The following is a 15,618-nucleotide window of genomic DNA, read 5'->3' as shown; positions in this document are numbered from 1 at the left end:
AAACAGAGGTGTTATTTTGATATTCAAAGAAAAATGCTATTTTTTAATATAAATGATCGGATGTTTATTTCATTATAAAGGGGAAGGTATGCCGTTAATAGTGGAAAATAAAATCAGGCAAATGACATCATGAAATCTTCCATAACCGAATTGCAAAGTGGTTGCCCTATGTCCTCGATAGCCTCACGAATTCCATCTTTGAGGTCTTGAATCGACCCTGGGCTGTTGGCGTAGACCTTCTCTTTCACGTGACCCCAAAGAAAAAAGTCACAAGGTGTTAAATCACAAGATCTCGGTGTCCAATTGTGATCACCTCTTCGAAAGATAACACGGTCCCGAAACTTTTCCCGTAAAAGATCAATGGTTTCGTTGCTTGTGTGGCACGTAGCCAATTCCGGCCTTAAAAAATCGTTAATCATCTCACGATAAGGCAAACCATTCACCTGTAACACCTCTTATTGGAAAAACCTTTATAAATGAGAAGTTTCTAAATTTCAAGCCATTTCATCCACCTGCCTAGATAATATGCATACCATCCAATTTCCGCCATAAAAATCGTTAATCATTACTCGATAGCGATAGATAACACCAGTTATTAGGAAACCCTTTAGATATTTAATTTTTCAATCACTGCTTATATCTATGTAAAACAATGTCTTCCTTCATTATGTCTATACTTTATTGAAAAAATTTTGTCACTTAAAACTACTATCAGATTGGAAAAGCAAACTTTATAAGAATGCAAAAATAGATTTTCTTAGCTTAACCTTAGCGAAAGTGGGGCTACCATAGCAAAAAAAATCGCAGGTATGATTTTGTAAACACACATAAGCTAAACAAACCGACTATTTTTACAAATTTAAGCTTCTACATCTTTATTCTTGTTCTTCTTCTTCTTTTTTTTTTTCTTAGGTTCGCCGTCAGCTCCTTCGGCACCGTTTTCTTCTATAATAGTTTCGTTTGCCTCTTCAGCATTGCCATTGGACTGGACACCATTACCATTTTCTGCCTCGCCAGCCTTGCGTTTTTTATTCTTTTTGTTTTTCTTTTTCAATGTTTGTGTTTCGGTAATATCATTTTTAACCTCTTTTTCGGCAGCTTCCATTGCCTCCTTCATAACTTCAATATTTTTGCGAGGAACTTCACCGGATTCATAGAATTTCAATCGATCCTCCACTTGCTGCTTCAGTGTATCACCAAATACACTAGTGGGATTCTCCAAGAAACAATCAATACGTGAAGCAATCGAACACTTGTTCGCCAGAAAGCGCGAAATACGTCCTTTATTTTTTAGTCCCGCACGTCCAATGAAGGACGAATGGTAGAGCAAACCATACTTTGGTGTATTGGAGCGAGTTTTTAATGCACGGAAAAGTGCTTTCTCTGCACCCAATATTTGTACTGTTGATGCTGGATACTTAGCTAAGTTAGTCAAGCTACCGGCGTGCGAAATCAATCGAGCACCCACTTGATCACCAATCAGTGATTGCAAATTTGGCGCAACAGCTTCCATTTTATTGTGTAAATACGTTGCCATTTTTTTGCGATATTCAGACAGTCGTACAACTCGCTCAGCAAATAATTCAATATTCATTAAATCGACTATAGAAATATCCATTCCCATTGACATTTTTGCGGCATCTATAATAGCTTGGGCCTTAGCTGAGTCCATTACGATCTCTTCCAATTCTTCAAGCTTTTCTTGTGTAAGACTTTTACGATCTTTAATATATTTTGCAGTTTTAGCAAATAAATAATTATCAGGAACGATTTTAACCAACTCTGGGAAGTGGTAAGAGTACCATTCACGGATACGCATCGAGAAAGTGTTTACATCCTTATCTAATTGATCCAGCAATGCTATAGATTGTATAATCATGTTGTCTGAACGATGAACATTGAATTTGACTTTGGCGCGAGAATAACTGTGACCCAAACCGAGTTGAGCAATACCAGCCGACTTATCGGTAAAACCTAAAAAGAAAATGTGTTAATTTTTATTATTAAATAATAAATAATATACTATGAAAATCTCACCTTTAACGAGTCTATGGAAGTGGAAGCGTATACCACGAATAACCTCTGGTACAGCACCAAAATGACTGCATTGCACTCCAATGGATTCGGTAATGGCAGCGCCCAACTTGGCATCAGCTATGCCTAAAGTACATTTCTTCTTCTTCAACTTAGAGAAGAAATCATCTAAAAATACCATTAAATCTTGTGGCACAATACCCTCCGAAATTGCATTGATGTTTTCAAGCGCAGCAATGGCTGTTTTGAATGGGGAAAAACCAACCAATTTTACGATTGAATTAAATTTAGCTATATCGGTTACAGATGATTCCACTTGAGGCAGAAACATCGATACTTCCTCAAACTCCTTGACCGAAAAGAGCGAGTAGCCCGCTGCATGTTCATACAGGACATAAAGTTGTGACTATAAAGTTAATACAGACAAATTAGAATATGATTTCATTACACAATCTCTTCAATACATACCATATTTACAGCAAAATACGCCACTTAATTGAAAAAATATATACAAAATATCTTAATATCTTATCCCAGAAAGCCACGATATAAGTTTTCCCACGTGTTCTGCACAAAATTTCGATACGGTTTGACAGCTGTCCTCATGTCAACTATGATTGTCGGCTGGTTCTCATATATGCTCTCGCGGTGGTGGATTTTTTTATTGAGATATTTTTGAGAGAAAAAATATTGAAGGGATACTTTATGGTCGACGAATTTTATTTTGGGTACGTGGGTGGAAATAATTTTATGTGTAACTAGTATTAATGCTAGTATTCATTACTTATAAAGGGTATTTCAAAAGACGAGCCTAGAGGTTGTTATCAGATAAATCGTAAAACTTTAGCCTTCCTCAGGCTTCATTTAAATGTCCACGTTGAGTACGCCTACAGGAAAAATCCATCACAAGTCCATTCATTAATGCCTAATTGTTGAGTACTTTGAGATATCGATGTTGGAGGTTGCTCAGCAACACTTTGCGCTACAACAGCAGCAGGAATATTCTTAACAGACTGTCCAATTTTTGGTCTGCCAGTCTTTTTTCTGTCCTCGAAAGAATCTATTTTTCCACCAACCTTTGAATTGAACGATTAATTCCCCCACAAAATTACGAATTTGGCGATATGTTGTTCTTAAAGATCGACCATTTTCATAACAAGTTTCAATAACGCGTTGTTCGATTGTGTAAATCTGTACATCGGTCTACTTAACAAGTGTGAAAGATGACATAAACAAAACAACGCTTCCACAACAATGTTTCCACGACAGTCGGTTCTACGTTACCGAAACGACCCGGGTTTATATCCGGCCAACGACTGTCACTCCAGCAGCATTCCCCGTATGTAAGTATGGGGAATGTTTATGCTACTACAACAACAACAACATGACATAAACAAGGTAGCGTCTATTAATTATTTACTACTGACATCTGGGCTTCACGTTTTAAAGACCCTTTACTGAAGTCAGAAGTCGCTAAATTTGAGATTTTATTTTAGAGAATATTTTTGTGACTTGACATGATTCGGGTATTCAGTAACTCGCAGTCACAAAAATTTCACCGAATTCGGTTGCGAAAACCAATAGAGATAGTCAGCTAATAGTGTGTCCGTGTTCGAGATCAAGGAGGATAGATTTATAGGACTGTATCAATGGGTCCTTTGTGCCCACTGTGGCAATGCATTTTACTGACGTGACGTGGAAAACGTACCGTAGTGCCACAATGAATGTATTGCCGCATGTAAACAAAAAAGCACCAGATGTGAAAGCAAATATCAAATAAACAAATTTATGGTAGTCGTAGACGGTAATTTTGCAGGGCTATTTTTTTAGCCTAGCCTTTTCTCTGTTCTTGCGAGCTTTTCAATTCATTTAAATTCCATTAATTTTCGGTATTTAATTTGATATAATGATAATTGCGACCAAAGCTATCATTATTGCATTCTTACGACCCAGCATATTCGGAAGGTGCAACGACATATTTTATCTATAATTTTGTTAAATATATCCCAAGTGATGTGCCAGCCAAAGTTTTCCTCGAGTTTTTCAAGTGAAACTTCTTAGGCGTAGATGAACGAGCGAGAAAGGCCATGCAACGTTTTGGGCATTTTCGTTCCGCGAGAGAGAAAAAAGATATCACGTAGAGGAACAGGAGAGAGAGAGCTATACCTTACATATATCTTAGATACACTTTCCTGAGTTTTTCCTAGTGGTTGCTAATTTCTAATGAGAAATAACACCGCCTACTTTTGGCGCTTGTTTGTTGGTGCAAACTTGTAGGAAATATATTTTTGATGTCTACTTTTTGGCGTTATATTTTCCTGATGTATACTGTTTGGGCGTTTTTTGGTCCCAATTTTTTTGGCGTTTTTTTTGTGCCTACTTTTTGCCGCTGATTTCCGTTTCCTGGCTAGTGCTTGTGCTGATTTCCATTCCGGCGTCGGATTTATTGGGGCCTTGTGGTAATTTGTGCCGTTGCTGCGGTCCTGGAATCGCTCCTTCTCCGTTTTTTGTAAATTTTGTCTATTTGTATTCTCTGCAAATATTGTGAATTTATTTAGATATATATTATTTCTCTCTCTCTCATTCTCTCTCGGGTCTCTCTCTTTCTTTGTTTGCCTTGAAAGTTTCACTTCTGTTCTGTGTAGTACGCTACACGCCCTTGTTTTTTTATTTTTTCACCATAACTATTAAGCTTATGGTAAAACGATTTTAAAAGTTGTACTACTGTACTAATACGTTCACATATAAGTAGATGATCTATTTTTTCGTGCTTAACTCCCAATCCGTAATTAAAAAGCGAGATGTCCCATACAAATGTATATCCCAAAATCTGAGATTAAGAAATAATCCTAGATAATAATCATACTTTTTGAAATACAACCCTGTGTTTTCTGTGTGGAGAAAAACGTCAAAGTAAAAACTTTTATCCATTTTATTGATACCGGCAATAGACATAATTATAATAAAATATTTGTTCAGTATTATTAACTATGCACTCATATCACAGAAAAAAGCGTGTTTTCATAAACGTGTGTTCTCTTATTACTTATTATAAAATATAACATCGAATGCGTATTGCTGCCATAATTTTTTAAACCTCAGTAGACGTCGTTGTAAGCTGTTGTAGCTCCTTGTCTTTTCTTCATATCGTTAATAATAATTAAACAAACCAAAAACTCCAACATATTCCAACAAAGGAATTTCTATGAAGAAAAACTTTTCAAAGCAGTACTGACAGCTGATTGCCAATTTTGCAGTTAATCTGCCATATGTGAACGCGTAGATTAATTTTGTTGATATATTGCAGTATGTATGCAGTAGTGAATGTACTTTTACCGGAACTTTGAAGCCGCAATTTTCTATTCTATCATTTCTTGGCCAGTGTAAATTGGGTCTGTTTCAGACAAATTAAGCAACATATTTATCTCTTTCTGTGTTTGACAGATTTTGAGGTGAATTGGATTTCTTTCTTGTTTTTCTTTCTTTTGTTGCTGCCTCGGTTTTTGGATTCGGTTTGTCAAAAAGCATAGAATTGAGCTGGCTTCTTTCTTCGTGCTTCGATTATTGTGCAAAGAAATAGTGAAACAATCCAAAATATATATAGTTTTAAAGCGTTTAAATATGCCAAGCTGCTCCGACTCAAATCATTAAATTTATTGAAAGTGATTTTACAATACTACCGCCGATAGCTTTATTGATTTTCTTAAGCAAACGGCGAACGATATCAGCTGCAGTGGAACAGCATAACCGATTAGCCGACTATACAATTCAACAAAAGCCAACTACCAAATCGGTCTCACTCCACATAAATAAAAACATACATATGTTCGAATTGTTCCGGTCGGCCCCTACCTATCTCCGGTAAAGTAGAAATCTATCGGTTTACCCCACACGCCGCGACTGTCTGTATTAACGGGCTCCCACCTCACAAAACAAAGTTTTATTTGCTAGCGATTAATTTTCATAATATTTTTGTGCAATTCGTCACAACTGCTAAAAATAGACTCGAACTCGCCGAGTGAAGATCAGGACGGCTAAGAAGGGAAAGACATCTGGTAATTTCGCAGATTGCTGGTGCCTGCATCGATCTCAATAATCGAAGTCTTGTATAATCGGGGACAACTTCAACCTCGGTTTAATTTCAAAAGGTTTTGAAGCGCTCGCAAAAGTAATGGAGTTTCTATTGTAAGTAGCTATTCTTATTAAAAAGCTTTTATTTTTGGTCCATAGTGCAAAACAAGTGTGTTTCTTTTTTTTGGTTTTCTAATTTGAAATTATTTTAAATGTCATTTGTACGTTTTTCATTTCTGATGGACGAAATTAAAATTGTTCTGCGATAAGGAGTCAGTATTTGATAAGTTCTCCTTTAGCTAAATAAAGAACTAATCTACTGTAGGCTGTAGACTGTGCAGGCAGTCCTTTTTACTCTGCCGGGACTACTGTCAGAAGATGGGGGTATCCGACCAAAGACTGGGAATCATTTCTTAAACATTTGTTGGTTTTTTTTTATGGTGCTACAATATTTTAATATAAACTTTGTTGTCTTCAGTTTTTCTTGCAAGTATACATGCGTTAAAATAATACCATTACAATAAAATTATGTATATTTGAAAATTGTTAAATATATGAATAACATTTATTCGTCCTTACTTTTTTAACAACTTTCTCCCAGCGTTGTTAACGGCCATGATTTTTCTGAGTTATGTTTTATGTCTTAAATCTATGAGAAATATTTAACCTAACTACTTACATATATTATATTTTCCTGGTTTTGACGGCATCAATATCAAAAATTATGTTAGAGAATTTTTGTTGCTTTATTTGATTTTTTTTGTATTTGGAAATAACTACCTTAATAGTTTGCTTATTTTCGGCTCTGCGTTACCGGAACGACCCGGATTTATATCCGGCCAAGGACTGTTGCAGCATTCCCCGTACATGTATAAAGGATTTTTTATGCTGCTACAACAACAACCACATTAGGTTAGAGAAAAAGTGGTTGAATATTTTTTGAAGTTACTTATCTTTTTGATAAATATATTCTCTAAGAAAAGTTATATATGTATATATATATAATTGGCACAGGCATCGTCCAATAGAGAAACGCGTAAGGCAATGAGGGCTTGGAAGTAAAACCTTACTGAAAAAAATTGGATGACATATAAACCTTTGTGGAATATGGCTACTAAAATAACTGGAGATGGGAAAAGAACTTACTTTCAGAGCAAATTCAACGACAATCTCCCTCCAAAAGTGCCCCTAAAATCCAGTTGACGTAGTGTTATAAAGTTTGAACCACTTGTTAAAAGCCTTGGCTCTAAACTGAATACTAATCTAATGTGTGTGGCGCATGTCAATAAATCAATCTTATGCTCCCCAAGTGATTAAAATTAAGCTCGTTAAAATCCTATTAATGTCCGTTATATTAAAAAAAATTAATAAATAATTGGCGCGGTTATTTCTGCTAAGTGTTAGATCTGGCTCCGTCTCCCATTTGTGGTGTGCATCTTGATGTTGTTCCATAAATGGAGGGACCTACAGTTTTAAACTGACTCCGAACCGCAAATATTTTTTATGAGGTTTTCCATGACAGAAATACACTCGGAGGTTTGTCATTGGCTGCCGAAGGTCGACCGCTATTTGAAAAAGTTTGTTCTATCAATTTGCTGTTCCATGCACGGATATTCAAACCTACGCACTCCCGAATGGTAATCATGTACCAACCCATTATTACCTATTATGTTACTAAACTTGTTTAGTAATCAAGTTCTGAGTTTTCCTGTTACTCAATTTTTGGTACTGAAATTTTTAATATTTATGAATGTCGTTATCGGAGTCCAACCACCAGTCATACATAGCACAATTATTTTCAGGATACTGTAGCAGGTTAAACTCCTACTTATCCATAATCGGTCTCGACATACTATGACCAACATGTGAAGGCGCTCCGCACAACACTAACCACCTTTTCACATGCTCGATCAAACTCACTCATTTAACACTCCTTTCCCTCTGGACCCAACCTAGCGAAACAGCAAGTTTTCGGGCCTACGGTTAGATGAGATAGACGAAGCCGACCGGTGATCTACATAACACTGACAGGGATAAGTGTAAAGCTACAACAACAACAACAGCAACAATAGAGCATAATTGTATTATAATATGTGGGTAGGTAAGGCACACTTCAAGTACCACTTAGTTGCCGTTTTGATACCATAATGTGGACCTGTGAAAAGAAGCATTTTGGGAAGAGAAAACCTTCTACAGCCAACCAGTGCTGTTGATGTAGTGGAGGAGAGAAAAGGGATCTAAGCTGGAAAATTTATTTAAGTCGTCCCCAAAGGGCACGCTAAGGCATTCCGGATTCCCATCACCTTAAGCGTTCTGTTTATATCGTATTGAGGCCATAGTGTTTTCGAAATAGCATACGATTAGAAAGACCTCCCTTTTTCTTGCGATTTTTTTAGAAACAAATGGTGTAGTTTCTGTTGTTGTAGCAGCATAAACATTCCCCATATATATATGAGGGATGCTGCTGAAGTGACAATCCTTGGCCGGATATAAATCCGGGTCGTTCCGGTAACGTAGAACCGACTGTAGTGAGAACGTTTCTCTTTAACAACGGTCAAGGGGACACCGATATCTGAGAAGGGTACAGCTGAAACCCTGGCAATCCTATCGCTAATTTCATTTCCCTCGCACAGGAATATGCCCAGGAACCCAGCTAAGGGGAATGTTTCCTGCACATTCGAGACGTTTGAGTTCCTCCTTACAGGAGTTCACCAGAAGACAGCTGCAATACGGCGACGACAGGGCCTTGATCGCAGCTATCAGAAAAAATATTAATGTCGCCCTCCCAACAGCGATCCCGAAGCATTTTGCATGCTTGCAGCATCGCGAAAACCTCTGCTTGAAAAACGCTACTGTTGTTTTAACAGCATGTTGTTGTTTTAACAGCATAGTTAGCCCTGTCAGTGTAAGTATATCATCGGTCGTCTTCGTCTAGCTCATCTAAGGGTAGGCCCAGGAAACATGCTGTTTCGTCAGGTTGGGTCCAGAGGGAGAGGGGGGTTAGATGAGTCGGTTTGAGGGGGCATGTGAAGAGGTGGTTAGTGTCGTGCGGGGTACCTTCGCATGCCGGACATGTGTTTGGTATCTCGGGGTCAATTCTGGATAAGTAGGAGTTTAACCTGCTACAATATCCAGAACGTAATTGTGCCAATGTTACACGAGTCTCACGGGGAAGCTGGAGCTCTTCATCTGCGATAGGTGGTGGTTGGACTCCGATTACGGCATTCACATGACGGGAGTTCATGAAGGTGGTAACGGTCTCCCGGTGGATGTCGTTTATTATTGACTGTCTAAATACTGTCCGGTCCAGTAGGTTTCGGTCAGTTTTGTCCTGGAGTTCGTCAGCGTAGTCAAGGAGGTGTCTCCTGACGTGCCTGGGAGGCGGCTCAGGCTCAAGCAGGTGTCTGCAGGGGTGAAACCTGCGGTAACACCCCAGCAGGAACTGCTTGCTGAGCAATTTGTTGTGCTCCGCAACTGGGAGCATTTGTGCCTCGTTGTGTAGATGTTGGATGGGTGACATCAGGAGGCACCCGGTCGCTGTCCGAATGGCGGTATTTTGACATGTCTGAAGCTTTGTCCACTGCGAATCACTAGTTCCCGGCAACCAGACAGGCGCAGCATAGTTTAGAACCGGCCGGCCAATTGCCTTAAATGTCGAAAGCAACAGTTCTTTGTCTTTGCCCCAAGTGCTGCCGGCCAGCGATTTGAAGACCTTGTTGCGATTTTGGACTTTAGTGGCAATTGCGGTTGTATGCGCAGAGAAGGAGAGCAAGCTGTCAAAGGTTACACCCAAAATTTTGGGGTTATTTACAGTCGGAATTGGTGTGTCGTCGACTTTTACCTTAAGGGACAGCTTGACCTCGTTTGTCCAGGTGGTGAAAAGGGTCGCCGTGGACTTGGTGGGGGAAAGTTGGAGATTCCTCGCAGTGAAAAAGCGAGAAAGGTAGGTGAGGTAGTTGTTCACTTTGGAACACAGGCCATCGATGTCATTGCCCGACGCCATTATCGTGCAATCGTCAGCGTATGAGATTAGGGAAACTCCCGCTGGTGGTTGGGGGAGTTTCGAGATGTAGAAGTTAAAAAGCAAGGGTGAAAGAACACCACCCTGCGGTACGCCTTGCTTAATCTTCCTCTGCTTTGATATTTGATCTCGAAATATATTATCACTGACGAGTGCCGACCGCTCAGTTCGCGGACCACCTCTTCAGCCCTGGCGGGAGTGTCGACTGATAAATATCATCTAGTAGCGTGGAATGGCTGACTGTATCGAAAGCCTTCTTTAGGTCCAACGCTACTAGGACAGTCCTCTCGCGGGGGCGGTTTTGGTTAAGCCCGCGATTTATCTGGGCGTTTATGGCGGTGAGTGCAGTGGTGGTGCTGTGCACTGTTGTTCTTGTTGTTGTTTTAACAGCATAGTTAGCCCTGTCAGTGTAAGTATATCATCGGTCGTCTTCGTCTAGCTCATCTAGGGGTAGGCCCAGGAAACATGCTGTTTCGACAGGTTGGTTCCAGAGGGAGAGGGGGGTTAGATGAGTCTGATTGAGGGGGCATGTGAAGAGGTGGTTAGTGTCGTGCGGGGTACCTTCACATGCCGGACATGTGTTTGGAATGTCGGGGTCAATTCTGGATAAGTAGGAGTTTAACCTGCTACAATATCCAGAACGTAATTGTGCCAATGTTACACGAGTCTCACGGGGAAGCTGGAAGTGCTGTGCACTCGTCGGAATCCGTGCTGATGTGGGGCTGGGGCCAGGTGTGTCGTGTAGAGAGGGAGTAGGAGGGCTTCAAGTGTCTTCACTACTGGGGAAAGGAGAGTTATCGGCCGATAAGACTCCCTTGGTTGGCGGGTTTCCCAGGTTTCAGTAGTGGGATTCGCGGAAACGAAGTCGGCAGGTCTCTCAATCGAGACGATAATGGGCAAGTGGTCTGATGCAAGCGATAGCATAGTCGCCACGTTATGCTATTTATCAGACCCGCGCTAGCCATTGTTAGGTCAGGCGAGCTGCTACAATTGCCCACTACCCTGGTGGGGGCGTCGTCGTTCACAGTGCTGAATGTCGAGTCGTCTATCTGCTCTGCCAATTGCTGTCCCCTACGATCATTTGGCAGGCTTGAATGCCAAAGATCGTGATGCGCATTAAAGTCACCTACAACCAATCGGTTTTCACCTCTGATGAGCGCACCTATATCAGGGTGATATCCTGCCGGGCAGCAGGTGACAGGGGGTATATACACGTTAAATATTTCGAGCTCGGAATCGCCTCACCGGACAGCTATGCCTTGACATTCTAAGGTGCTGTCCCTGCGGTCGATTCCTTCATCGATGAGACGATACTGCACTGTGTGGTGGACTATAAACGCTAGGCCACCACCATTGTCTCGCTCGCGATCGCGTCTGTGCACGTTGTAGCCATCCCTGGTGATCAGAGATGACCTGGCGTGCAACTTTGTTTCTTGGACCGCAGCTATTTTAATACTGTGCCGGCTCATAAAGTCAACTATCTCGTCGACCTTACTCGTAAGTCCGTTACAGTTAAACTGGAGAAGCTTGAAGCTTCTCGGTGAGGTCTGTGTAATCCGGGGGGTGAGGGACGCGTGGGGTTGTCTACGTTGGACCTGCTGCGCAATCCACTGTGGTTGTTGCGGCCTGATGGTGGTGGGCGGCCGCGCCTCCGGGGGCGGTAGTGGGTGCAGAGCTCTGCAGCAGGGGGCAACGTAGGCAGTTGTCCACTCACGGGTGGTGCGCAGGCCGGAACATCTCCGAAAATGGCACCAGCTACTGCAGGAATTGCATTGGACTGATACCATATTCCGAGGTATTACGGTCTGACACACGGAACAGACGGTACGGGGGACCAGGAGCTGCTGGTTTGTCCCCGCACTGGGGTTGGAGCAGGAAGGGATGGGAGGGATTGAAGGGGAGTTGTGTTGCTCCGATAGGCTCCTCACCGTGGAGGTATGGGTTGTGGTGGCGGTTGGTAGTGCCGGCCTATCAGGGGGTGTAGTAGCCGTGGAGGCATCAGTCGCCTGTTGGCGGGAGCAACACGTGGCCACATACCGTGTGGACCACTCCCTGTGCGACTTAAGGCCTGAACGGGTCTTAAGGTGGCTCCACCCGTTGCACTTATTGCACCTAACCGAAGTGGAGTTCGGGTGAAGCCGTTTATGGCAGACGCAGCAGTAGAATACTTCTGGCCCAGGGTTGGATTCGACTCCAGCCCTGAGGAGAAGTATTTGGAGCAGGATTGCTGCGAGAGTTTGCTCCTGTGACGTAAGGGGTGGGGTGATATACGATACACTAGACAGGGCTAGTGTACTGGGGCGGCAGCCCTTGGTCGGGAAGAAAAACCCGAGTCATTCCGGTAACGTAGTACCGGCTGCCATGGGAATGTGAAAAACGCAACTCGTTTCCGGCAGTGTAAAGGAGACCGAAATGCTGGCTGATTTAGAGAAAAGCCCCGCTCCCACTCCAGATTCCATTTTGGATCCGTCGGCGAAAACAGAGGTACCTATATCCGTGCCGACTTTCCCCTCTTTCCAATCTTGCCTGCTCGGAAAGATAGCCCTAGCACAACCCTCAAAACCCAGTTTGCGGATGGAGAGATCAGTGCGAAGAAGAGAGACGGAAGGGGAGATCTGCTTCAAGATCTTACTATGTCCTAGAGGAAATTGTTTCCTGAGGCCAATCTCCTTCAACGTAATAGTGCTCTGAGCAGCAATGGATTTAACTTACAGATTCACGGAAGTACATAAGTGCAGAATAACGTTGAGCGCAGCAGTGGGACATGTTCTACAAGCACCAGTGATGCCCACACATGCAGTTCTCTGCACTCTCTCTAGTTTAGTGGTGTTGTAGCCCTTCTGAAAAGCTACCCACCAAACTAGGCAACCATATGTCAAAATTGGCAGAACCACTAAGTTGTACATCCAAAATACGACACGTGGCTTGAGACCACATTTTTTGCCGAACACAGATTTACAGGCGTATAAGGCTATACTGGCCTTCTTAACTCGATTTTTTATGTGGAGCTTGGGGTCAAGTATTACAGCAAGACACTTCACTTCCGATGCGAGTGTAAGACACTGATTGTTTAGTCTTGGAAGCTTAAAAAGTGGAGGCTTGTATTTCCTGGTGAATAGCATCAACTCCGTTTTGTCAGAGTTGACTTTGAGACCGCAATTGGCAGCCAAATATTATAATAATAAATTTGTATTGTATCCATTGTATTAAAACTTTATACAAAAATTTGAAAAATTTCGTAATTCCATGTTTTTTAATTAGAATTTCTACGCAAAACTTTATTATGCAGTTTGAAATCTTATTAAATTTTAGTATAATAAAGTTGATTTTTTATAATTTTTTTCCTTGATAGTGTTGGGTTTGTTTTTGTTTATAAAAAAATGACATGCATTTCTAGAAATTCTAACGAAAACCGTGAAATTATGATGACCGATTTGAGGCATTTTTCTAATATAGATAAGCTATATTTTTTATAAAATAATGTACATTAAAAAAAAATAGTCAATAGTAGTCAAATTTGTTGATGAGATATCGTTTTATCACCGGCTATATGTTTTGTATCATAGTTTTTATTAATTGAATTTGTCTTTGTTCTTTGCTTTTTCTATCAATTGTCTCAGGGTTTTTCTCTGGTGATTTTTTTCTACTTGCGCCTCTGCATTCCGCAATATTTCCCTGTATTAACAGTCTCATGACGTCATATTTTTGTCCTCTTATAATATTTATTTAACCAACAAACCCTTATAGAGTGTCCAGTTATATCCTGTTGAACTTGAAGTATGGAGAGTAAAGGAAAGTACTTCTGTTCTCTCAAGGGAATACTTCCGGATTACTCAAACGATGATTCCGGGTTCTGTTATTATTCCGGGATATTATTTGTTCCTATATTGTAATAATACTAGTAGTAAATATATAGTTCCTTTTTATATGCTTACAAAATTAATTCCACGACTGCTTTTTATTTTTAGTGGATCACGTTCAAGCAAAACCTTTAAACCTAAGAAGAATATACCCGAAGGTACTCACCAATATGATTTAATGAAACATGCGGCAGCAACATTAGGTTCGGGAAATTTGCGTAATGCCGTGGCTTTGCCGGATGGTGAAGATCTCAACGAATGGGTCGCTGTAAATAGTAAGCTTATTTATTTTTTCTTAGTACGAATATGATTTGAAATTTAAATAAATATTATACGAATTAAATATCTTCCCTTGTAGCTGTCGACTTTTTCAATCAAATAAATATGTTGTATGGCACCATCACTGAGTTTTGTACCGAAGAAAGTTGTGTCATTATGTCAGCCGGTCCGAAATATGAATATCATTGGGCGGATGGACTCACCGTTAAGAAACCAATCAAATGCAGTGCACCGAAGTACATTGATTATCTTATGACATGGGTGCAAGATCAACTAGACGATGAGACATTATTTCCGTCAAAAATCGGCATACCGTTTCCAAAGAATTTTCTCAGCATAGCGAAAACTATATTAAAACGCCTATTTCGTGTATATGCTCATATTTACCATCAACATTTCTCCGAGGTCGTAACACTGGGTGAAGAGGCACACCTGAACACATCTTTCAAACACTTTATATTCTTTGTACAAGAATTCAATTTGATTGATCGCCGAGAATTGGCACCACTGCAGGAACTCATTGATAAATTAACAGCAAAAGATGAGCGGCAAATATAGGATTCAATGCAAGTCGGTATGCAGTTGGAATTTTGAGTGTGAAAGATAAAACGGATTGGAGACAATATGAGCCATGACATAGTGAAGCAATGAGATACAAAAGCAGTGTTTGAGCCTGTAGAAACAAAATATAAAATATGCAATGGCGGTCTCTTATATGTATGTCCGTTTTATTATTATTATTAGTAACTTTATCGAAAACTGCGAACGATGCCGATGCTTAAATATTAGCGATAAAAAAATATATAAATATATATTTTTATAATTTGAAAAATGTATGTATTATGAACGTTTAATCGTCTACATAGTATGCTTGCATTATTATAATTAGAATTTACAGTTAAATAATTTATCTCATTTTTTATTTTTATTTTTAAAATGGCTTGAACAGCTAAAAATGCAATACACCTATTTGATTAGTTACTGCTTTAATATATATTTACAATTCTAAGATTTATTTAAAGAATACTAGTTGTAAGCTCGAAAAAATATTCTATATCAAAAAAAAAAGGAAGGAAACTTAAAAAATATTAGCGGCACGCTCACACGTTCGCATATACTCTAAAATAACAACAAAAGTAAAAGTGAATGACATTAAAGATTGTGGAAATATGTATCGCCTTCTAAACACTCGCCAGCGCCATATTTATCGAATATGTTATTGCCGTGAAATGCGTTTCAAAATCGATCTATTTTTTTATTTATAATAATTAAAAACGAGAATCTGAATAGCAATAAAAAGCAATTTCGAATAATTTACAAATAAAAAAGATAATTGTTCTCAATTTATTTCCT

At 40.0% G+C, this 15,618-nt stretch overlaps 2 protein-coding genes across 3 annotated transcripts; one reads left to right on the top strand and one right to left on the bottom strand.

Moving 5' to 3' along the window:
* Positions 1–657: 657 nt before the first annotated feature.
* On the bottom strand, positions 658–2,646 carry LOC128854844 (nucleolar protein 56). The gene is made up of 3 exons (XM_054089270.1): positions 2,503–2,646; positions 2,038–2,440; positions 658–1,974 (listed from the first exon to the last, which is right to left on the bottom strand). The coding sequence occupies exons 1-3, from the start codon at positions 2,503–2,505 to the stop codon at positions 860–862; spliced, it is 1,521 nt and encodes a 506-aa protein (XP_053945245.1). The 5' UTR covers positions 2,506–2,646; the 3' UTR covers positions 658–859.
* A 2,879-nt stretch (positions 2,647–5,525) lies between these two features.
* LOC128854842 (MOB kinase activator-like 1) lies at positions 5,526–15,366 on the top strand. Of its 2 annotated transcripts, XM_054089267.1 has the most exons (4): positions 5,526–5,895; positions 6,038–6,219; positions 14,095–14,261; positions 14,345–15,366. In XM_054089267.1, the coding sequence occupies exons 2-4, from the start codon at positions 6,206–6,208 to the stop codon at positions 14,821–14,823; spliced, it is 660 nt and encodes a 219-aa protein (XP_053945242.1). In that variant the 5' UTR covers positions 5,526–5,895; positions 6,038–6,205; the 3' UTR covers positions 14,824–15,366. The 2 variants fall into 2 exon arrangements, with proteins under 2 accessions (XP_053945242.1, XP_053945241.1); XM_054089266.1 differs by having other exon boundaries at positions 5,526–6,219.
* Positions 15,367–15,618: the final 252 nt, after the last annotated feature.

The sequence above is a fragment of the Anastrepha ludens genome, chromosome 2, assembly GCF_028408465.1.
Source record: "Anastrepha ludens isolate Willacy chromosome 2, idAnaLude1.1, whole genome shotgun sequence".
Classification (NCBI taxonomy): Eukaryota; Metazoa; Arthropoda; class Insecta; order Diptera; family Tephritidae; genus Anastrepha; species Anastrepha ludens.
The sequence above is the reverse complement of the archived record's forward strand: the minus strand, read 5'-3'. Positions and strand labels throughout refer to the sequence as shown.

Excerpts from the sequence above, each read along its gene's own strand:
- LOC128854844 (XM_054089270.1), bottom strand. Across the intron at positions 1,975-2,037 it reads CTTCCATAGACTCGTTAAAG|GTTTTACCGATAAGTCGGCT; the intron begins GTGAGATTTTCA and ends TTTTCTTTTTAG.
- LOC128854842 (XM_054089267.1), top strand. Across the intron at positions 14,262-14,344 it reads CGAATGGGTCGCTGTAAATA|CTGTCGACTTTTTCAATCAA; the intron begins GTAAGCTTATTT and ends CTTCCCTTGTAG.